The sequence below is a fragment of the Phlebotomus argentipes genome, unplaced genomic scaffold, assembly GCF_947086385.1.
Source record: "Phlebotomus argentipes unplaced genomic scaffold, Phlebotomus argentipes genome assembly contig_17, whole genome shotgun sequence".
NCBI classification, from domain to species: Eukaryota; Metazoa; Arthropoda; class Insecta; order Diptera; family Psychodidae; genus Phlebotomus; species Phlebotomus argentipes.
Window position 1 is genome coordinate 572792 of NW_026776166.1, and position 21464 is coordinate 594255.

The 21464-nt window shown below is 41.7% G+C and overlaps 4 protein-coding genes across 6 annotated transcripts; 2 read left to right on the plus strand and 2 right to left on the minus strand.

Annotated features, from left to right (window-relative positions):
- Positions 1-490: 490 nt before the first annotated feature.
- Positions 491-5788, minus strand: LOC132256735 (TOM1-like protein 2). Of its 2 annotated transcripts, XM_059753257.1 has the most exons (6): positions 5606-5778; positions 3192-3643; positions 3046-3132; positions 2367-2987; positions 1261-1311; positions 491-1092 (listed from the first exon to the last, which is right to left on the minus strand). In XM_059753257.1, exons 1-6 carry the CDS (start codon positions 5670-5672, stop codon positions 871-873), a joined length of 1500 nt encoding a protein of 499 aa, XP_059609240.1. In that variant the 5' UTR covers positions 5673-5778; the 3' UTR covers positions 491-870. The 2 variants fall into 2 exon arrangements, with proteins under 2 accessions (XP_059609240.1, XP_059609241.1); XM_059753258.1 differs by lacking the exon at positions 1261-1311 and having other exon boundaries at positions 944-1111; positions 5606-5788.
- A 56-nt stretch (positions 5789-5844) lies between these two features.
- Positions 5845-7661, plus strand: LOC132256736 (cytochrome b-c1 complex subunit 2, mitochondrial). Its single transcript, XM_059753259.1, has 4 exons — positions 5845-6001; positions 6133-6837; positions 6894-7394; positions 7459-7661. The coding sequence occupies exons 1-4, from the start codon at positions 5957-5959 to the stop codon at positions 7540-7542; spliced, it is 1335 nt and encodes a 444-aa protein (XP_059609242.1). The 5' UTR covers positions 5845-5956; the 3' UTR covers positions 7543-7661.
- A 1-nt stretch (position 7662) lies between these two features.
- Positions 7663-8614, minus strand: LOC132256737 (syntaxin-8). The gene is made up of 2 exons (XM_059753260.1): positions 8418-8614; positions 7663-8349 (listed from the first exon to the last, which is right to left on the minus strand). The coding sequence occupies exons 1-2, from the start codon at positions 8441-8443 to the stop codon at positions 7677-7679; spliced, it is 699 nt and encodes a 232-aa protein (XP_059609243.1). The 5' UTR covers positions 8444-8614; the 3' UTR covers positions 7663-7676.
- Positions 8615-8703: 89 nt separating this feature from the next.
- On the plus strand, positions 8704-21159 carry LOC132256705 (transmembrane protein 184B). Of its 2 annotated transcripts, none has more exons than XM_059753207.1 (8): positions 8704-9235; positions 11826-12050; positions 15888-16053; positions 16803-16928; positions 16994-17126; positions 17196-17607; positions 17672-17756; positions 20716-21159. In XM_059753207.1, the coding sequence occupies exons 2-8, from the start codon at positions 11829-11831 to the stop codon at positions 20937-20939; spliced, it is 1368 nt and encodes a 455-aa protein (XP_059609190.1). In that variant the 5' UTR covers positions 8704-9235; positions 11826-11828; the 3' UTR covers positions 20940-21159. The 2 variants fall into 2 exon arrangements, with proteins under 2 accessions (XP_059609190.1, XP_059609191.1); XM_059753208.1 differs by having other exon boundaries at positions 19309-20827.
- Positions 21160-21464: the final 305 nt, after the last annotated feature.

Consider the following 21464-nt stretch of genomic DNA (forward strand, 5'->3'; position numbering starts at 1 on the left):
TCCAAAATCCCTCCCACTGAAGATTTACGAACCTTTTTACCTTCATCTCATCTGCAAAATCTTCCTTTGACAGTAAAGTTTAACGATATTCTCCTTTTTTTCTCTTTTTTACAAATGTATACTTTTTCTCCGTATAAAATAATACAGCAATATTTTTTTCTCTGACATCGTCTTTCTCCGCAAAAGTACAAAAATCTAAAAATGTAATATCTCCAATCTGTTTTTTTTCTTTCTTTTTCTTCTCCTTCTATTTATTTCTGCAAAATTCTGGAATAACTTTTAGCGCAGCTTCAAAATGTAAGAAATGCCAAAAGGTGGTTTTTTTTAAGTGCCACACAAATTTCCGGCGAGAAGGAAATGCTCAGAAAACTCTAGATAAAAGTCAACAACAATTAACAAAATAAGAAAGAAATCATGCTTTTCACCTCATCAACAGCATTATTTTACCGTTTTTCTCACTAATTTCTTCCTTCGTCTTGTAAATCTTTGGTTATTTTTATTTTTTTTTAGTATTCTCTCTTTCTTTACATCAAATTTCGTCTTCACAAATTATTATTAAATTTTCTCTTCTCTGTCGTTACTGGATTGTTTTTAGCATGTGTGATTAACTGAGAATTTTACCTTTGCACTATTTATTAAGAAAAATCATTGGAATTTTCTCCTTTTTTCCTCTCCTATGTTATCAGTGATTTTTTTTTTATGCACTTTCACAGTGATTAAACTGCAGTGATTTCCTATTGGAAAAAAACGTTCTCTCCCTTCACTAAAGTATTAAGGTATGTTTTCATGTCTCCTCAGCGTTGTCTTCTATACAAATTCAAGCACTTTGTCTCTCGCTCTGCCGACTCATCTTCAGTCCTCTTCATCACCTCAAAGTGCAATCAAGCCATCCTCATCTTTGCGGGATTTATTGTGTCGCGGCGCCGCGCTGGGATTCGACGAGGAACCGTTCGTCGACGCCGCCGCGGCGGCACCAACGGATCCTGTCTGGCTAGGAATGCTGGGCAGATTCTCCGCGGCGGCAACTCGCTCCGCCAAGAAGCGATCGAACTCTTTACTCGTCATTCTGGGCTTGCTGTCCGCCGCGGTGGGCTGCAAAAGCGTCAACATTCTCTCACTCATCGACTCACCACTTTCTTTTGCCCACTAAAAACTCGCGTGTGCGTGTGTGAAATTTTCCACAAAACAATACCCAAATGTATAAAAAAAAAAACAGCACACATACAACATTGAATGCAAAAATGTTCCAAAAAGACTTACATTGTGTTCTAACCATGCTGCCATTTCGTCAAATTCTGATTCTCTGGCATTCTGTGGGGACACACAACAGTGAAAAAATAATCTTTGCCAAAAAGAAAAGACGCTAAAGCATAAATTTGCAGCAAAGTCATCAGTGTGTATGTTTGCGTATAAATATGTGTCTTGAGGAAGAAAAATTCTCCCAAATCCTTATCACAGGTTTTATAATGTCACCCAAAAAAAAAAAATAAAAAGAGCGAAACATTCAACCCCAATTCACCTATACAATGTGTACAACAAAAGCATATAAAGATATGAACATAGAGTGGATGAAGAAGAGATAAAACTGGGATCTACGGGAAAAATGACACGATTTTATATTGATTTGCACGTTTATCTCATATTTTTCAAAGTGTTTCTGTGTGTTTTTTTTCCACAGTTCATCGCACTTTCTCTCGAACAGATAAAATTGAAACCATTTTTCAATTTAAATCAATTTATAAACATTTGCTATCCAAATTACATTCTCTAAATTTTCTCCACTTTAATTTGACCTGAGAACCCATAATTTTACTTTTATTTGTTGGATATTCAACAAGTTCTCTAGTCACTCTACTAATAAATATTAAATGACCACCTTTAAGATCAATAATTCAGTGACTATTCAAGAGAAAATACGATGAAACTTTCCACCATTTTCCATTGTACCGCCTGACATGAGCAATAAAATAATAATATTGAAGAATATCGAATTGCAAGTTGTGGACAAAACCGGATAGCAAAAGAATCAAGCTTTCATGGAGAAAAGAAATATTTCAAAAGTATAATATTTCAATGTGCAATCTTACCTCTGTTTCTTTCTAAAAAAAACATTTTCAACCAAAACAACGTAAATAGTTGGGAGACATCGAAAAATGAAAAGAAAAAATGCATTGTGTCAATAAATAAACTGAAATTCGATCAAATAATCTACACTATTGTCGTCTGCAAAATAACACTTTGCCTCCAAACAACAGTTAGAAAAAATCATCGGGAAAAGATATTATAATTCTTCCCCTTTCTATTTTCACACTGACACCGAGAATTTTCAGAGATAGAAAAGCGTAAGATGCAGAGATTCTACTCACCAACTCTTGTGGTCCTTTGGTGCTCACGACGTCCTTCTGTGGCGTTCCCTTCGCCTGATCGCTCACATTGCGCGACTGTGCCAGCATGTCGAACTCATCCACGTCCTTCGGCTGCGCCACACTGCCGGACTGCGCCGACACACTGCTGATCTGCGACACCTTCGTCTCGCCCATGCCCATCAGCGACAGATCGCGCGACAGTCCGCCGGCCGCCTCGTCGCTCAGGTCGATCAGCGAGTCCTTGGCGGCCGCCGCGCCGTCCGCCGGCACGCCCATGGCCGCTCCCAGAATGGCTGACGGCGTGGCGGCCGCCTTTGAGTCACGGTTCTTCTCGAAGCGCGAATACCGCAGGAAGAGATTGTTCAGCTCATCATTGATGCGCAGCAACTCGGCGGTGATCTCATCGTGATTCACCTTCCCGATCAGCTCCACAATCCGGCCCTGCATCTCGCGACAAGTGTGCGCCAAGTCTGTGAGCAATTTGTAGTCGGACGGATCCTCCTGGCCGGGCTTCAGTTCCGTCAGCATCTCACCCAGAATCGACATGTTCACCGTCACAATGTCCAATTCCGACTGCAGCTTCGACACCTGTTCCGGCGACAGTGACATCGGAGTGGTCATCTGCAAGGAATCAGCAGTAGAAACAGACAAGCAATCGACTATCATGTCATGCTCTCACCATATTGCCACTTCCTGCCACGGCCACAGTCGCGTGCTGCGGCGAATTCGTCACATTCACAGCTTGTGACACTCCATCAGGAACACTCTGCGGGAAAACCTTCCATTAGCATGGCATAATGTGGCCTAAAAGGTTCCCAAACTCACTCTCTGCGGCGTGTAGATTGGCGCCATGGCATCCATGTCGGCCATCGGGAACTCAATGCCCTTGTTCTTCAGCTCCTGATACACCTGCACCACGCCGTTGAGGTCTGGCTGCGCGCGGAAAGTCTCTGCCCAAATCTGAATGAGATTCAGCACCTTTTCCTGCACCACCGCCGGCGGATCGTTCTTCGGCCCGATCAGCTTCACCAGCTCCTGAATGAACTCCTTGTTCGCCACCAGCACGTGAAAAGCCTTCCCGCAGTTCTTCACGCACGTCTCCAGCACGGTCAACGTGTACATGATCACCGTGTAGTTCTTCCCGGCATTCTGCTGCAGCCGCTTCCGGATGGCTTTCATGGCATCGCGCGCAGCGTCACTGGATTCATTGATCATGTCGCAAATTTCCATGTTCAGAGCCCAATTCTCCGATGCCAAACTCGAATCTGTCGCTTGTTCTGCAATTATACGGGCAAAAAAGGCATTTTGTCAGTGTGTAAATGACTACAAAAGACTCAATTTGGGTGTAAAGTCTCATTTTCATCAAGGAACAAAAAATGTGTCTAAAGACAAGAACAGATTGTGTGACCTCAAAAGTCAGAGAATGTAAATCATTTGTACAAAATTGCTACATTTGGAATGGTTCACTTAATTCTATCTTATATAGATACTCTTTTCTCATCACATCGTTGGTTAAATCAGCATTTAGGGTATCAGAAAACGACCCAGATTCATAGAGCTTCCAAATTAGATATCATGAGATCAAAAATTGGCCTTTTTGACCTGTTTGTTTGGCTGAAAATACTGAACTGAGATGGAATCTCAAGCAATTTAACCACTGTTAACATTTGGAACAAATATGCCACATAAAACTTTAGAGATTTCCCTAGTAAATACTCGAAAACTGGGAAATTCTTCAGAATACAATGAATTGTACTTTTGAAAGTATCAAATAAAGAAAGACAAAATAGCACAAAGGAAACCAACGACATTCTAATAGCATTATTTCTCTAATTTCCAGTCTCTAAATATTCACAAATGACGCGAGAAACTCTGTGTTTTTTTTCGTAATTAAGCAACAAAACGTGATCAACTATTTTCTTTCCGTCCTGTCAATTAATGCATGAGCATTTTTCCAATATTTCTCCTCTATTTTGTTAGCGTGTATATGAAAATTACTTATCGATAAAAATTCTAAAATATTCAGTCTCGTGCTATTGATATTTTTCTCAATCTTCTTCCATTGTCAGTCGCATAACACAAAAGTCTTCCTATTGGAATCCAAAAAGCAATTAGCAATGTGTTCATGGTTGCAGAATGAGAGTTAAACTTTGGACATTAAAGCCTCCGATTGATTATCTCTTTGCTGCTCCTCTATTTTGAGCATTTTTCACCCCCATTTCTGCGTCTCAGTGCTTTCGCTCCTTTGTCTCTTATCCACCCACGCCGTCTTCCATCAATTGTCTCGTCAATTACTCGCTGTAAACAGCGTCAAATTGCATTTCACTGGAAGGCAGTCAACGTGAAGAATTGTCTTGCAATTTCCTCACTCTGCTCAAATCACTCTTCCGTGGCATTGCGAAATAACTTTCATCTCTGGCCACGCTTTGCTCCTCTGACCGCGGCTAATTGCCCTTTTTACTCCCTCTCCTTTGTCCCCCCGCAAGAGAACTTCTGCTCGCGCGCAGAGGCGCTCCGATAAGGTGATAGCGCAGGCGATTAGACGAACAGGTTGGCTTTGAAGGTGACACTCTCTGTGGCTCTGCATTATTCATCGCTCCCTGCCACCTCTCGCCGTGTCAAATAAGCACATAAAGAGCGGCTGCGAAGTGGATTGATAAGGCTTCTCGCGACACTTTGCGCGCCCCTCGCTTTTTGCCTCCCACTGTTCGTTGACCTCGTCAATGCATCCAATCGATACTTCGGCCACTCTGAGTCGCATCCGCGGCTGCCCGGGCGCTTCCCACGCACTCCTCGGGCCTCTCGCACAGCCGATGTTTTCCCTTCCGTGCTCAACACGCCGAGAGTAATCAGCTGCGACATGTTTTCCGCACACGTCCGGAAAACGCCTCAGAAGTGCGTCTTCACCGCACAAAGGTGATTTCTAGAGCAATTGCGCGCTCTTTTCTGCTCCGCCAGCCGATGATGAGTCACAGAGATAATCAGAGATCCAGGGCGCGGTGGCCACGGGGCGCCGCTTATCAGCGCCTTCCGGGCCTCGCAATTCATCACCTCTGCAGCTCGCAATTGGCCCGCGAGACGGGATCAGCTGATGGATTAGAGACACTCTCGCGAGTAAACACACGAGAGACGTTGCAAATTGGAGGGATTTGCGTGGTATTTGCAGCTGAGTCACTTCCATCGCCCCATCAGAGACTCGTGACAGATGGTGTGGCCCCAACATTGGCCCCCCAATTTACCGATTCTCTGGCCGACTTGGGTGGAAAACGGATTTCCACCCAGTGCTCCAACGTTGAAGAACGCCATGTCACTCACAATCACACCCTTTGCTGTTTTCAATCACTGCGAAAATCGCCCAGAGAAAAAAACCCTCGAACTTTTCAGCCCACGAAAAACTTTGCAATTCGCGATGGCGCTGCCGTCGATAAAAACAAAACCGCATGACAGCTGTCAGAAAATTTCCCATCGTGCTGTCAGTGATGCTGTGAGTTGCGCCATCTTTTTTCATCCCCTATTTGGGTGTCGAGAAAGTGTGCTGAGAGCACTTGGAAAAAGTATTTTGCGATCTTCTCACGAGTATTTGAGGAAGAATGGCCAGTTCCGCCTCTAAAGCGCCCCTCTTCCGATCAGTTGCGGTGAGTATTTGTCGCGAGAGAGGCGCAGAAGGTGAAATATGGGGCGAAATAGTGGAGACTTTGGGTGTTTTGGCCATTGTTATATAACCCACAAACGTCGACGGAAAAGTGACTATTTTCCTCCTTTGCAGATTCGCGGATATGCCGCTCAGGCTGCCTCTAAGCCTGCCCGTGGCTCTGGCGATGTGCAGACAACCACTCTGCCCAACAAACTCGTGGTAGCTTCAGCCAAACCTGGCCTTCCGCTGTCACGAGTCTCCATCCTCGTCAGAGCTGGTTCTCGCAATGAGACGTACGAGAACCTGGGCGCTGCCCACGTCCTCCGCGTGGCCGCCGGTCTGACCACAAAGGGCTCCACCACATTCGCCATCACGCGCAATATCCAGCAAATCGGAGGCAGCCTCAGTGTGACCGGCGATCGCGAAACCCTCGCGTACACCCTCGAAGTGACCCCGAATCACTTGGATACAGGGCTGAAGTTCCTTCAGGACGTGGCCACTGGACAGGAGTTCAAGCCGTGGGAACTCGAGGAAATTGTGCCGCGACTGCGTGAAGATCTGGCTCGTGTCAGTCTGCAGACGCGCGCCGTGGATTTGCTCCATCGCGCCGCTTATCGCAGTGCCCTCGGCAATTCCCTGTTCTGCCCCAAGCACCAGATCGGACGCATCTCCCCGGAGACTCTGCAGCACTACGTGGCGTCGAACTACACAACCAACAGGACTGCCGTCGTGGGCGTCGGAGTGGAGCACAACACTCTCGTTGGCTATGCGCAGAATCTGCCCCTGGATTCCGGCGCTGGCAAGGACAACGTGTCCTCTTTCGTGGGCGGACAGGAGGTGAGTCCGTTTAGATCTTTAGTGCGCTGTGTTCTTGACTGATGATTCCTTGGCAGGCTCGGCTCGATCGCGGCGGTCGATTGGCTCATGTGGCCATCGCCACTCAAGGCGCCGGCTGGGCGACTCCCAAGGAAGCTCTGGCTCTGCATGTGCTCCAGTACGCCGCCGGTGTGGGTTCCTGGACGAAGCGCGGCAATGTGAACGGCGTGATCGGCAAGGCAGTAACTGCCGCTCTGGGCGACAAGCCTTTAGGCTTCGGCGCCTTCAATGCCAGCTACAGCGATGACGGACTCTTCGGCTTCGTCCTCTCCACGGAGGCCAGGGATGCTGGCAAGGCTATTGAAGCAGCTCTGAAGACTCTGCGCACGGGAAGCCTCTCGTCCGAGGACATCGCGCGCGGCAAGACGCAATTCAAGAACGACTTCCTGTACTACGTGGAGAACGGCGAGAACTTCGCCACCGACATGGGCGCCCAGGCTGCGCTGTGCGGAGCCGTGCTCTCGCCGGACGCCATCGTGGCTGAGATCGACGCAGTTTCTGCCTCTGATGTGAATGCTGTAAGTGATCAGGCAACTGCAGTGTGTGAAAAAGTATACATTTATTGATCTCCTCTCTTTACAGGCGGCGAAGAAGGTGGCGTCAGCTAAACTGGCCCTGGGAGCCGTCGGGAATCTTGCAACTGTGCCCCACGTACATGAATTGTAATTCTTCGCTCGCGTATTTAATTGAATGACTAATAAATTCACGTGAGGAGCCCACTGAAGAGGAGAGGCTCTAAGCAGCGACAGTTGTGGGGAATAGTTAATAAATTTATTGTTAATCGATGAGCTGGTGTTTTGCTATACGAGCGCCACGATTATGATGGCCACGAAGAGCCCAATGATGACACTCCAGAACGGCCAGGTGCGATCTTTGGCGCTCACCACCTCGATTCGGCGCGTCTCGCTGTGGATACGCGAGTCCGTGTGCTCCAGCTGATCTGCGATGTCGTCTATGATATCATTCTGAGCCTCCACCTCGTCCCCAATCCTCAGGGCGAGGTCTTTCTGGCGCGAGATGACCTTCGAGAGCGCCTCGAGGCCCTGATCCTGATCCTCCAGCATTTGCGTCTGCTGGCGGCGCAGATCTCCCGTGGAGTAGGTGCTGGTGTCCAGCATCGGATCATCCTCCTCGTCGTCCCACAATCGAGATGTTCCCGGTTGCAGAAGAGCGCTCCGGGAATTGTCTCCGGCGCTCGTGAATTGACTCTGCAAGTGGATCTGCTTCGACTGCAGCGTCTCCAGCTGGCGCTGTCGGCGCTCCGCCTCCTCCGTAGTGAGACTTCTTGTGCGCCTCGCCTGCTCCAGCTTCGTCTCCAGCGAAGCCAGTTCCGTGGAGAACTGCTTGAGCCGCACCCGAACACTCCCGGACAGGCGTGAGTATTCATCCGAGAGACGCTGTTCCCGATTCCGCAGCACAATCTGCGATTGAATTTCCCGACTGAGGCGCTCGCAGGCCTCGTACTCAGTGATCCTGAAGAGAAACGGGGCGAATATTAGTCATTTAGGGTCAAAACTGATAAGATTCCCCAATTTGCTCACCATGAATCCACATCAACCAGAGACATTGTCGCTACACTTCAACAGCACTTTCAGCTAGCTTATATCCCTTCGAAGTATTTCACACTGGAATCCGTTGCAATTCTGCAGCAGAAATCGGAGATTTGGGGCTTAATATCACAGAGGAAAAATACAAAGACGAAACGCCATTTAACTCATCGACAGCAATTTAACTCTCTGTTGACTCAATTGGCGGCGCTGCAGCGCCTCTTGCTGGCAACTTCGCACCGTTGCAGAGTCTCCAAAAGAGTCTCCAAAATCTCCAGTCGCGAGTGGAAATTGTGCAAAATCGGACTGTTCCCCATTTTCTCCGTATTTTCCCTCAAGACAACAACACTAACTTGCTGTTTCTCATCCGAAAAAACCCCATTTCTTATCGCAGAGACAGTGACGGAGCTTGAGTGAGTGCTCGAAGTGGTGATTAGGCGAGAAAAGCAGCAGTTTTTCTGTGCGGTGGAAAAAAGAAACTTCCGCGAGTGGGGAGAAAAAAGGCAAATGGTGAATGTGGAGCACTTGTGAATTTTCATGTTCCATATTTTCTGCGAAAGCTCGCCCTTCTGCCTCAATCGAGCCCACAATGTGGATGCTGGTGCGATAGTTTGGCGTTGTGGGGCCCGAGAAAGTGAGCTTGTGGACTTGGAGAGCGCCCCAAAAGTGCGTCTCGAGAGTGCGTGAGTTAGAGAAAAAGGCGCAGAAACGGCACAATCTCAAGGCGAATTACTCAACCACTCGCCATCTCTCTCTCTGGACAACGCACAAGAGAGGCTTTTGTGTGCTTCGCATAACTTCTTGCAGCAAAGGTGAGTCTTTCCAGCTGCTCGCTTCGCCACGCTGTTTTTTCTGGGGGGCTGCTCCGTGGAGCCTCAGAAGATGGCAGTTTATTGATTTTATGCAAATTCCCAGAAATCGTCCGTGAGGAATTCAATGGAAAATCGTCATCGATTTCCAAAGGCCAATTCACCTCAGATGGTGAATATTGGCTGAACATCTGGAAGCCTCAAAAGTGGAAATGAGATGTGATAAAAATATGTTTTATTAATGAAACCAGTCGCAAAGTTACGTCACCGATTGGGAAATTGAGGATTTCTCAGTGAGCAAAATATTCGGCTGAAAAGTTCATTCGAACTTTCGAACAGCCAATCGGAAGACAGCGATATGACAGCGCGCATTTGTTTACCATCTTGTTCCTAGTTTACAGAAGCGAAAATCCAATATTCAGGCCAAATGTTGATAGTCTTGGCTGAATCAATGAACTCTTTTTGCCAGCGCGTCAATAATGAAAATTGATATTCCAAAATATTTACCTTGTTTTTAGGATGTCTGAGTCACACTTCTGTCGCATTTCAGTAGCTGTGAAATCTAGATTTGGGTCCGATACGGCGATCCGATAGATAACACTGTTTTTTCTGATCACTCTTGATGTTCTTGACCTGTTTACTATCGCCAAATCCGTCTAATCCTGCAAATCGCGTAACATGTGAGGATTTCCTTTATCTACTGAGTAACTAAAGCAATTTTATCAATTTTTTTTTTGTGCAAACACATTAATTTTACGAGATGTCCACGATTTTCCCGGCCTTTTGAAGTTACACATTGCAAGCATTCCACAGTTTTAATAGAAATCAAACAATTAATACTGAACATACGCTGAAACAAGATCAGCTAATAAAGACAAATGTAAGAATAATTTAATTATGGATTTATGTTTTGAATTTCCTTATCAAAAATATCAAGATCATAAAATCCAAGAAACAAGATGAGAACAGAGTGAAGTTAGTCGCAATACGACATATCAATTTTTCAAGCTTGTTATCACGAGAGAAGCTACACAATTCATTGATATCTAAATTTTTTCTTCATGATCTTGATTGCTTTCAATCTCAGATGACTCAGACACGCATTGAGTGATTGTATAATAAATGAAAGCAATAAATTTAGGAGGAGAACTTGGACATATTTGTGAAGCACAGCAACTTTGCTGAACACACGAGTACTCATAAAAGTCAATTGACTTTCCTTATCACTTGTTCTGCATGCCTAACACCTTATTGGCTGCTTTCGCGAATACCCTACCTTTATCAGAGAGCTCTATCAGACATCCAGCAAAGTGAATATTTCGCAAGAGCACGGAGATAAGTCCGCGCGAGACCGAGAGATTATTATGAGAGATTTTTTTGGGGGGAAAAAATAGGCAAGTTGCCTGTGGCTAAAAAGGTAATTTCATGAATAGCTTTAGAGAGGTGTTTTTTCGGATCTCGTTTTTGCACACTCAAGAGTGTGTATATTGTATGACACGGCGCGTAACCTTGTGTTGTGTCCAATGGTTTTGGAGTCATGAGGCAAAGTACACAATGGCAGCGTTTTCAGACGTATATTTGGAGTTTTTCCAACTGTGTGAAATTACTTGTTTGTGCATTTTCTAAGTCAAATGCTGCTGATGTATGTTTGTTTGCTTCGGAGAAAGACGGAAATATGTATTTAAAAAGGCATTTGAGGCATTTAATAGATGAGATTTATAAAATGTCTGCGTTCTTTTGCGATCTATTTTTAAACATTGAGACACAGACTTGGAGACTTGTGGAATCGAACGGTTGGGCAGAGTGAGTGGATATGAGATATAAAAATGAGAAGAGAAGAGAAGAAGCTGAAAAGACGTCGAACAAGAGTGATTGTAGATTTTTTGATTTCATAATAAATGCTCAAAATGAAAGTGAGACGGAAAATGTCACACGCAAAGTCACTGAAATATCTATTCGGTCATCAAAAATTTACTCTTTCTTGATTTATACACATGATTTCTCGCGTGAAAAAACTTCCTTGTTTTGTGTTCGGTTGGCGCGCGTCTTTTGCATGTGCAGCGCCGTAAAATTGGATTCTCAATTGAATGTGTGTCTTGATGTAAGAAGAGAATCTGCAAGACACAAAGGAGGAAAGAATGCCTCAAGTTGTTGTCTGTCTCTTTCTGTTTTGGTATTTCACCTCGCGAGTTCAGGGTCAAATAGAGAATCATTCTTGCTTCTCGCGGATGAACAGTTGGAGATTTCAAATGGCTTCTCCGGATGGGTTTCTCAACTTTCTCACTTTTGGCTATATTTTCCTGTGGGTAATTAATTTGATCAATTTCCCGCTCTGCTCGTCAATCAATTGTATTGACAAGCAGTTTGAAGGTAATATAATATATTGTTGCTACTGTGTGTGTTGGCGAAGGAGGGAAGCTCATGGTGTGGAAAACAATGAAAATGTATACATATTTTCCCACACTTGAGGAGAGCATTGATTTAGAATAACGTGTAAAGTGGAGATAAAGGAAAAAAAAAATTGTGTGGCGCGAATATAATGGGAAAAGTTGAGTAAATTGAAGCATGATTTTTTCTTCTGTTCGCTTTGCAGAGAATGAGTTCGACAGCAGCACCATCTGTTGAAGCTGCCGAGAGCATTCTGAACGCATCATCGAGGACGAATCACTTCGTGACACGCGTGGCGGAGTCCGCGGCGCCGGCCATGGCGATGGATCCGCTCAGTCATGTGGGTGACGGCATCTTCCTGCAGACGAAGACGGCCCAGGGAATCGCGGGCGCCTTCGTGTGGGTGGCGCTCTTTCTCACGTGTCAACAGGTGAGTCACTATGATGAAAAATCCAATTTTCACCTCGTGTCACTGCCAGTGATTGTCGCAAATTCAATCTGTCGCTGCAATTTTGCACACACACACACAAAATTCACCCAAAACTCTCGAACAGTGCATGCAATTTTCCCGTGTCACGGCGATTATTGAGTTTTCCATCATTATCAGATTATCGGAGGGAAATTGAGTCTTCACTCAAAATCCTGGTGAATGAGGATAATTTGAATCAAACTGAGGCTCTTTTGCGCCATGAATGCGGCTTTTGTGATTTGCAATTGCTGTGAAATCATTTTTTGGCACTTCATCCATGTCTTACTCCAGATACATTGTATTGCAATGAAATATGCAACAGTTTTTAAATGGTTTTTTGTCATGTCAAGAAGCACTTCAAGCATATTTTGTGCAATTAGTTTTACACAATAGCGAAGCGTGGGGCAGTTTTAGACAGCTCACTGATCTATTATTTTGACCGTCTTTAGGGGGTTTTATTTAATCAAAAATCCTTTTCATGTTTTCTACCAACAAACTGTCTTGAATCGCAAAGTTTCCTGACATTTTTCTGCACGAAAATTTGAGTAGTAAACACAAATACAATGTATATTTGAACGAGTGTATTTTGCAGGAAATTGTTCATTGATGCAAATCTTTCGTCAATCAATTGAAGAAGTGAATTTTTTTTTTCATTAATCCACGAACAATTTGTTGGGGATTTCAATTAAAATGCACAATATTCTTGAGTGTTTCACACTTGATCACACATCATTACTCTAATGAGAATTGTAATGGCAAAAGGCTCGAAAGGCATAGTGAGATGTGAGGAATCACAGAGAGAGAGAAAGAGAGTTGAGAAATGGAAATGCTCTGTATCATTTCTTTGCCTTTCTATTCAACTTCGGTTTGGAGTGGAAACTTTTCATTTCGTCACACAAAAATCATACTTTACATTCCTTGTACTTGCTTTTGGTCAATGTTCTTCTTCACTTTTGTTATTCGCCGTCAGCTCTCAATGCACGTTCATGTACAAAATGCTGCGATCGTGGGAAAAGTGCTGAGATTGAACGGTGTTCAGAAGACGAGCAGAAATGTTTGTCTTGAGCTTCTGCTGAGAAGATACAGTGGCATTTTATGATGTTTTGACTTAGAGAAGTTATGAACAATATTTTTTGCTGTTGCGATGGAAATTTCTGATCAATAAATCGCCACTCTCTCTCTCTATTCTCAATTGTCCATTGGGAAAATGCTGTGGCCACAGAGCAATTGTGACGGGTTTTTTTTTTGTCTGTTTTGCGAATGAAAAAAGGAGAACAAAAGCATCTGCCAGTGAAAGTGATTAATTGGCAAATTTTTTCGCAACATTATATAACGGTGGCATTTGAGAAATTCTTCCATTTCCCCTTACATCACTGAGAAAGTAGGAGGAAAAATACCAAAAATACCTCTTGTTGACTTTGGTGTGTGCGACTCTCTTTGTCTGGTGAAAACACAGCCATTTTCCTGATTAAAATGCGATGCTTTTTGGCTGAATGTTATATATTTTCTCCAGTGCGCGCTTTCCATCGTTATCAATTTCAATTTAGTGTTTTTTCACTCACTTGGACACTTTTCACTTCGCAAATGATTGATTTTTATTGAATGAAGTGTTTGACGGTGTTTTGATTTGGTGGAAATAACAATAATAATAATTTTAAAAAAAAACCTTTTTTGGTATATTAACTTGATGGTATTTTATTAATTTGAAGAAGGAAAAGTGTTTATAAAAAAATTAACAATCTTAGCACGTTTTCTCATTTTTATATACCAACTTGTTGTATTTTATTCGTGTTGTCTTCATCTCTTTCCCATGAAAAATTTCAGTGGAAACAAGCGAAGAAAAGTCGCTGTTTTTTTTGGTTGTAATCAAATGAAATGTTACACAATCTTTTCACGCGGACAAAACGATAAAGAAATGTTCACATTCGATGTTTCCGTGCATTAATTTTATTGATAAATTAGTTCCTCATTTGATCTTTTTAATTTCTCCAACATTATTATTGGTTTTGCAGCTTTTTCCCCCAACAGAGAGATTTTGTGGTCTCTTCGCCATTTGATGGCTTCCTTATGATGCACTTTCCAATATCTGGGAATTCTCATGTGAAGACCCTAAATCATTGTATGTTTGAGTTATTTCCCAATCGAATTTGATGCTAAATTTACACTCTGTGCGCGAGATGATTTACCATCAGAGAAGAGCGCATCTTTGCGCGCAGTTCACTGTACTTCTTGATTTATTATTGTAAAATTGACATAGATTTCTCAACGCTTAATGATCAGTCCGTTATTCTTAGTCTCGCCGAGTTGAGAATGATTGGATATATTATGTTTATTTAGATGAGGTTGAGTTGTGTTCTTTGCTCTCGCGAGCATTTGGTCACAGTGGAGGAAAAGTCAGTGCCAAACAGCGCTCTATGAATTCTTATTACTTCTGAGAAGAACCTGATTTATCATGCAGAATCAACAGAAAAGAGTTCTCTTATCAGATTATTTGCTTTGCACACACAAAAAGTTTAACAATATTTCACATTATCTCTATTTGTTCATGAAATGCATGAGCCTTTGTCGTGCCATTCCGATTGTTATGCTGAACATTTTCATGGATATTTCAGAGGAAATGCTTAAGAATGGATTTTCCAGACTGTTGTGAATCTTCTTGTGTTGAATTTTCTGATAGAACAAGAAATTTTTTACAGCTTATCAAGTTGTTTACACTTAATTAAGAATGCAATAAAACGTGAGAAGATGAACAAAAAATTATTTCTTTTGCAGACACTTTGTTAAAGGTGTATTTTAGAGTTTTTATTGACATTGTGCAAATTCACTAGAGCTTCAGGAATTTGATTATTACTAGCGGAGAAGAAGTGATCTCTTTATGGAAAATGTGCTCTGAATCCTTTTCTCCATTTCATTTTGTGTGAGAAACTCTCTTTTATTGCATACTTGAAAATCTTTCATGGTGAATTAACTTTTGACTCTCTTGCGCGCTTTGCCTTTTTGCCATCAGAAGGAGAAGCAAATGAGACGAAAAGGCAATTTTAACACTATATTAACCAAAAACGGAATTTACATTCGTTTTGTAGGAATTGTAATTTTCATTTCGTACAGGAAAAAGAAGGTTTTCTTAATTTATGTGAAGATGATTTATATGAAATTATGCGTTGAGAAATCAATTAAAGGGTGATTTTTCTGGTGTTTTATTTTATGTCGAGTTGGCATGAAGAAGAAGTTGTGGTGGAAAATCGATAGAAATGCTTTTGTGGAAAAGAATGTGTAAATTTAGATTATATATGTTGTTCTACTAATTTCAAGGTAAAAAAAAAGAGGGAAAATTTCACAAAAGCACCAAGAATTCTCATACAATAATGTGTGTGTCTTTTCAATTCGCTCGTCATTTGCAGGTCAAATAAAAAAAGGGTTTTTAATTTGAAGGAGCGACAGTGGAAAAAGAGAGGAGCAAAGGAAAGCGCGTTTTGGGGCATTTTACTGTGGTTCGGCGTAAGGCCGCATGATGATGTTCACCAAACACGAAAGTCCCCGTGAAATTACAGTTCGGGGTGAAAATTTGTGTGTGTTGGGCCACTCGGAAAATTGATTTTTCTCTGTCCATCTTTTGCAGGCGCGATGTTTTCATGTGTGTGGGCTGAAAGGTCAAAATTATCCGATGATTCTTTAATGCTCACCCTCTCGCTCGCTCGCACTCAATTTTATGTGATTGCTTTTTCTTTATATACTTGTCAACTTTAATGGCAGTAATAATATCTTGGCTTTTCTTCCTCTCTCTCTCTCTCCCGACAGATCTACCAACACTTGCGGTGGTACACAAATCCTCAGGAGCAGCGCTGGATTGTGAGAATTCTGTTCATTGTTCCAATTTATGCGACATACTCCTGGATAAGTTTATTGTTCTTCAATTCCGAGAGTGTTTATGTTTACTTCTTCACGGTGCGCGATTGCTATGAAGGTAAAATGCGAGTTTCTGTGTTCTGAAAAGGACCTTTTTTCCGCTTGAGTTTTTGTGTTTAGAGCTTCTCACACTGAAAAGCCCAAAAGAGAAATTTCATGTCAGAAAATTAATGTTTTCATTAAAATTCTGCTTAGAATAAGATTTTGTTGTTGAAATTGTAATTGAACGATTACTTATGAATGAAAGTAATTAACACGTCCATATCATTACACTAATCCTTAAGTGATTGATTTATTCAGTCTTGAGTGCATTAACAATTGGAATTGTTAAATTATAATTACAGCTGATTAATAATGAATGATTCTTTCTAAGCTGTGTTAAGGTCAGTTCTTCAAATCTCTTGGGATGTGGAATGAAATTGAGCAGTCGTTTCTTGCTTTCACGCGAGAAAAAGTGATGATGGTGCAAATGGGGGGAAAAAAGTGGGATTGCAATCAAATATTAATGGCATATATCGACCCTTTTTTTCTTTTCTGCTTAAATAAATGAAATTCACTCGCTTTTCAGCACGGCAATGAATTTATATTTGTGTTACCCTTAAAATGTAAATCCTGTGCTCGGGCATGAATTAAGTATTTGCCGCTTCCATTAATAAAAGTAATTCAGTGATGTGTTACTGAATTTAAATTACACCAACACACGCTATTCAGTGAGAAATTGTCTTAACGCATTGACAATTACGCGGTAGTAGCACAAATAAGGAGGAGAATTGATATAGCAATTCTGTGTGGTTTTTTCTCCCACAGCTTTCGTCATTTACAACTTCCTTTCGCTGTGTTATGAGTATTTGGGCGGCGAAGGGAATATCATGTCTGAGATCCGCGGGAAGCCAATAAAGTCATCATGTCTCTATGGAACCTGCTGTTTATCGGGTATGTTTTGATGCTTTATATGCAAGATTGGGAATTGTTGACAATTTCATGATGTTTTCTTGTAGGAAAAACGTACACAATTGGATTTTTGCGCTTCTGCAAGCAAGCAACACTTCAATTCTGCCTCGTGAAGCCTCTCATGGCGTTCATTATCATCTTTCTGCAGGCTTTTGGACACTATCACGATGGCGATTGGAGGTATGCACACACGAGTGGGTTAGAGGTGCTTTTTAACACCCTTTCACACCTTCTTTCACTCCCTTTCAGTGCTGATGGCGGCTACATTTACATCACAATCATCTACAACATCTCCGTGTCTCTGGCGCTGTACGGCTTGTACTTATTCTACTTCGCCACGAAGGATTTACTCACGCCCTTTGAGCCCGTGCTCAAGTTCTGCACCATCAAGTCCGTGATTTTCCTGTCCTTCTGGCAGGGCGTCGGTCTGGCCATTCTCGAGAAGGCCGAGGTAATCTCGCCCATTGTGGACAACGACGGCGCCACGACGTCCGCCGGTACAGTGTCTGCGGGCTACCAGAACTTCTTCATCTGCCTTGAAATGCTCTTCGCCGCCGTGGCGCTCCGGTACGCCTTCCCGTATCAAGTGTACGCGCAGGGATGCATGACTGACTCCCACGGCAGATCCGTCACGATGCAGTCCATTTCGAGCAGTCTCAAGGTAGGATTTCGATGAGCCACAGTCTAATTTCGGCCTCTGATCGCTCCCATCCTTCACTCCGCAGGAGACGATGAATCCCAAGGACATCATGACAGATGCCATTCACAATTTCCATCCTCAGTATCAGCAGTACACTCAATACAGCTCAGGTAATCTGGCTTCTTGATGAAATTTTGCACAAAATTTTTTAAGAAATGTAAAGATTTTCTGTACAAAAGCATGAGAAATCCAATGCACGGTGATGAGTTTTGCATGTGCTTTCATGTTCTATGTTGTGTTTAATGTAGTTTTTTTGGGGGGAAAACAGTGCATCAACAGTAAGAAAGAATCCGAAGATGGAATTGCCAAAGAACATAATTTATTGTCTCAATTTACACACTGAAGTCAGTTTCAATCGTCACATAAGAATTCATCGATAAAAAAAGTGGTATTCCATGATCTTTCTTGGATATCAAATGTTGTAACTTGTGTTCAAAATTTCGTTTTTTTTATCTCGGAGATCATTTTGCGGATCTGTTAAAAAGTTGCATGACTTGTTTCTTCGATCAATTATCAACTTGTTGTTAAAATATTTGCGATTACCACATAAAAAGTCACGATATCCGATGTAAATTTGAAGATTGATTGTCTTGAAGAAAGCTCTGCATCTTGAGGCCATTAAAAACTGATTTCAATTACTACAATGTTCAATGTTTGCGTAACCCTTCACTTGGTGCAATTGTAACAGCTTCCCATTGACTGTTGCTGTAAAGATAAAGAGCGACGAGCAATCAGCAGTTTTGCTACTCGTGCAATAAAAGGATTTTCTGGGCTTTTCCGCTTGGTGAGTGAAAGATGCTGAGGCGACGACTGTGCCTTGTGCAGAGTAGAGAGGGCTTTCGTGGTGATAAGACAATTCTCAAGAGAGTCATTTTATGCTATTTATCTTTGCCCCTCTCTCTGTGGGGAAATAAAGAAAATCCTGTCATATATTTCCATCTACTGTAATTTTCATTTTACGAGAAGAAGCAGCGAATTAGTCTGAGGAAACACAGTTTTAGTGGGATCTGTTATGGGGTCATTTGTAAATTCTCATGCATCGGTGTTTGGGCCGTGAAGCACTGTTAAAGTGTTGAGAAACCGTCAGAGAATATGTAGTTGAAGATGCACTGTTTTTCACCTGCATTTCTTGCTTTGTAAAAAGTATGTAAATAATGGCGTTGTGAGAAGGCAGAAGAGCGCGCAAAAAAGGTGTAAAAGTGAGAAGAGAAACATATTTTCAAATTGCTCTTAACACACTTTATTTGTTTTTCCAAGAAATGTTCTTCATGGATAATTTAGTGTTTATAAGTTTTTTTTTTTTTGAAATAATGTTACATCTTTGTGTGTGTTTTTCATTACTTTTCTTTCACTTTTCCGTCTTCTCGCACAGATTTTTTATGGCATATAAACAACACATTATTTTGGGTGCAAAAACAAAAAGAAAATAGAATGATAACACAAACACTGGCAAAGATGATCTCAAAAGAGTAATTTTGGTGAAGAGGATTTCTTATGCACAAAATGATATATTTTTTTCTGTACTTGTCCTCAAGCAATTCTTGTCTAACACTTCACACTTTATTTTGGTGGTTTTGGAGTCGAGAAATCGGTTTATATTGTTCTTTGATCACACATGGTTCTAAAAGAAGAATTTTTTTTCTTTAAAATTACTATTTACAGAAGTGACATCGACGCAACGCTACGAGAAGCTGTAAAAAAAACAGAAATAATTTGCTAAAATGTGAAAAAAAACACTTTCTATATATTGAGAAAACATTCTTTTCAATCTTCAATTTATGATTTTGGGACAAGACAACAAACAAATGGAAGAAAAAGAAAACATTGCTTTAATTCAAAGAAATTGTCACCCTAAACAACACGCTTGTGTGATTTTCTCAATATTACCTGAAAAAAATAACTTCTTAACAAACATTGACGATGTTTTGGATTGTGAAAACAAGTGAAATTAGACACAAAATTAATTGTATTTTTTATATTCGTATTATTTTATATGTTTGTTTAGCCGATGTATTCTTAATTTCCCCTCTTGATTGTAATTGTAAAGAAAAGAAAAAAAGCCTCTGACTTTTCCTTCAATGTATTTTGCACTCTGTGACAAATTGAGCTTCTAAAAAACTTTTTCAAGAGATTTTTTTTTCTATACTGAAAATACTTGTGATAGAGTTGTTTTTTTTCTTTGCTTCTTTACAATACTTTTGCTGTTGGAAAGAAATAAAAATGAAAAAAATGGTGAAGTGACTTAAAAATTTGCGTGCAAAGTGAATAAAAAAAAATAACATTTGCAGAAGTGAGGAAAAATTGATAATTGGCGCAATTTTCTGCATGTCTCTTCTTCTGTTAATTTCTCTTCTCCCTCTCTCTCTCTCTCTCTCACTGGCATTAATGAGTTTGATTGGGAAGTGAATGAAGTGTCAAACAGATGAATTCAGGCAATCAAAAGGCAATGGAATTGCGGTGTAATGTGTGAGAAAAAAGGGGGGAAAAAGGAAGAACAACGAATGCACTTTCCATTATTTTAATTTTATTGATTTCATGTAAATAGCAGAAACACACAACTGTATGTTCTTCTTTCTCTTATAGTGTGTAAGATACGCTAGGGATATTATAGTGTGTTTTTTTTTTCTTCTTCTTTATTAAGTGTTTCAGAAATATAATGCTAATGTTTGCATGGATTTCCTAATATTTTGTAATGATATATTATTATTATTATGTTTTTGAGAGAGAGAAGGAAATTTTGATATTCATTCGTGATTTTGAAATATAATTTTAAATGGAATGATGCATTCATTGAGTTAGTGACAGCAATAAATACATTGTACTTAATTTTATTACTATTCACATCGTGAGAACGCGGGTTCACGAGTGCGCCCAACAGAGAAACATTCGTTTAATGTAATTCTATTCTTAGATTGATTATCCATTAAATTATCTCTTTATTTTTTTTTTAAATAAATAAAATCTAAGCATAGTCAAATGGGCTGTTGATTGATCTTTCTGGCGATAGAGTGCGCTGTGCGCTCGCAGGCGCGCGAACTTTTGAAAAATAATGTGCTGTCTCTCCGATAGGTGGCAAAAACTCGCGTGGCATTCGGGTGGCCTCGTACGATCCTGACGATCCGGCCAATCAGCCCACTGCCGCCCCCTCGAGTGCCACCCACCAGAGCTACGTGGCGTCCAAGACGCTGGGCAACCAGAGGAAGTTCATGCCCGGCAGCCAGCGCGTGGCCACGATCAGCCACAACTACAATGAGAAGACGATGCTCCTCAGCAGTGACGACGAGTACCAGTAGGCGACCCTCCAGGCTGGCCGGGCTTAGCACAACTCACTCAATTACTATGGCAACCCAAAGGAAAAGGATGCGGCGCTTCTGAAAGCCGCGCGTCCATATTTGGTATTTGAATGTCTCTCTATTTATGAATATTTAAGATTATATTGGAGGAGAGTGGTATAAAGTTATTATAAACTATGAAACTATAATGTAAATGTATAAATAAAACAGTAAAGAAGAATTGTGAGGCTTTCGATTGCTTTCAATAAGGGTGGTTTTGAGAGTTTTGAGATATTGGAAAGCACAGACTCTCACCATGTTATTAGCCGAGAGCCGATTGTGTTATAACTCAGTTATAACGACTTCGTTGTTTGTCCGCCATGATGGTGCGTTGCGTGCGCTGCTAAATTCCTACACACTCACACACGCACACCGCGCGCCTTCAGCCAAGGAGTTTAGACTTGAGCTTATAAGGTTTAGTCAAAGAACAAGTCTCCTCACTTTGCTCTGAGCTGTGGTGCAAGAAGGACTTGAAAGTGAACATTG

What these genes read in the sequence shown, in the direction of transcription:
- LOC132256735 (XM_059753257.1), bottom strand. Translation starts at nt 5,672, where the DNA reads ATGGCGTTCTTCAACGTTGGAGCACTGGGTGGAAATCCGTTTTCCACC. An exon ending in CCAAGTCGGCCAGAGAATCG is followed by an intron (nt 3,644 to 5,605) that starts GTAAATTGGGGG and finishes GTATAATTGCAG; the next exon opens with AACAAGCGACAGATTCGAGT. An exon ending in TGGCAGGAAGTGGCAATATG is followed by an intron (nt 2,988 to 3,045) that starts GTGAGAGCATGA and finishes GATTCCTTGCAG; the next exon opens with ATGACCACTCCGATGTCACT.
- LOC132256736 (XM_059753259.1), top strand. Translation starts at nt 5,957, where the DNA reads ATGGCCAGTTCCGCCTCTAAAGCGCCCCTCTTCCGATCAGTTGCG. An exon ending in CCCTCTTCCGATCAGTTGCG is followed by an intron (nt 6,002 to 6,132) that starts GTGAGTATTTGT and finishes CCTCCTTTGCAG; the next exon opens with ATTCGCGGATATGCCGCTCA. An exon ending in CTGCCTCTGATGTGAATGCT is followed by an intron (nt 7,395 to 7,458) that starts GTAAGTGATCAG and finishes CTCTCTTTACAG; the next exon opens with GCGGCGAAGAAGGTGGCGTC.
- LOC132256705 (XM_059753207.1), top strand. Translation starts at nt 11,829, where the DNA reads ATGAGTTCGACAGCAGCACCATCTGTTGAAGCTGCCGAGAGCATTCTG. An exon ending in GGTGCGCGATTGCTATGAAG is followed by an intron (nt 16,054 to 16,802) that starts GTAAAATGCGAG and finishes TTTCTCCCACAG; the next exon opens with CTTTCGTCATTTACAACTTC. An exon ending in TATCACGATGGCGATTGGAG is followed by an intron (nt 17,127 to 17,195) that starts GTATGCACACAC and finishes ACTCCCTTTCAG; the next exon opens with TGCTGATGGCGGCTACATTT.
- LOC132256737 (XM_059753260.1), bottom strand. Translation starts at nt 8,443, where the DNA reads ATGTCTCTGGTTGATGTGGATTCATG. An exon ending in CTGGTTGATGTGGATTCATG is followed by an intron (nt 8,350 to 8,417) that starts GTGAGCAAATTG and finishes GTTTCTCTTCAG; the next exon opens with GATCACTGAGTACGAGGCCT.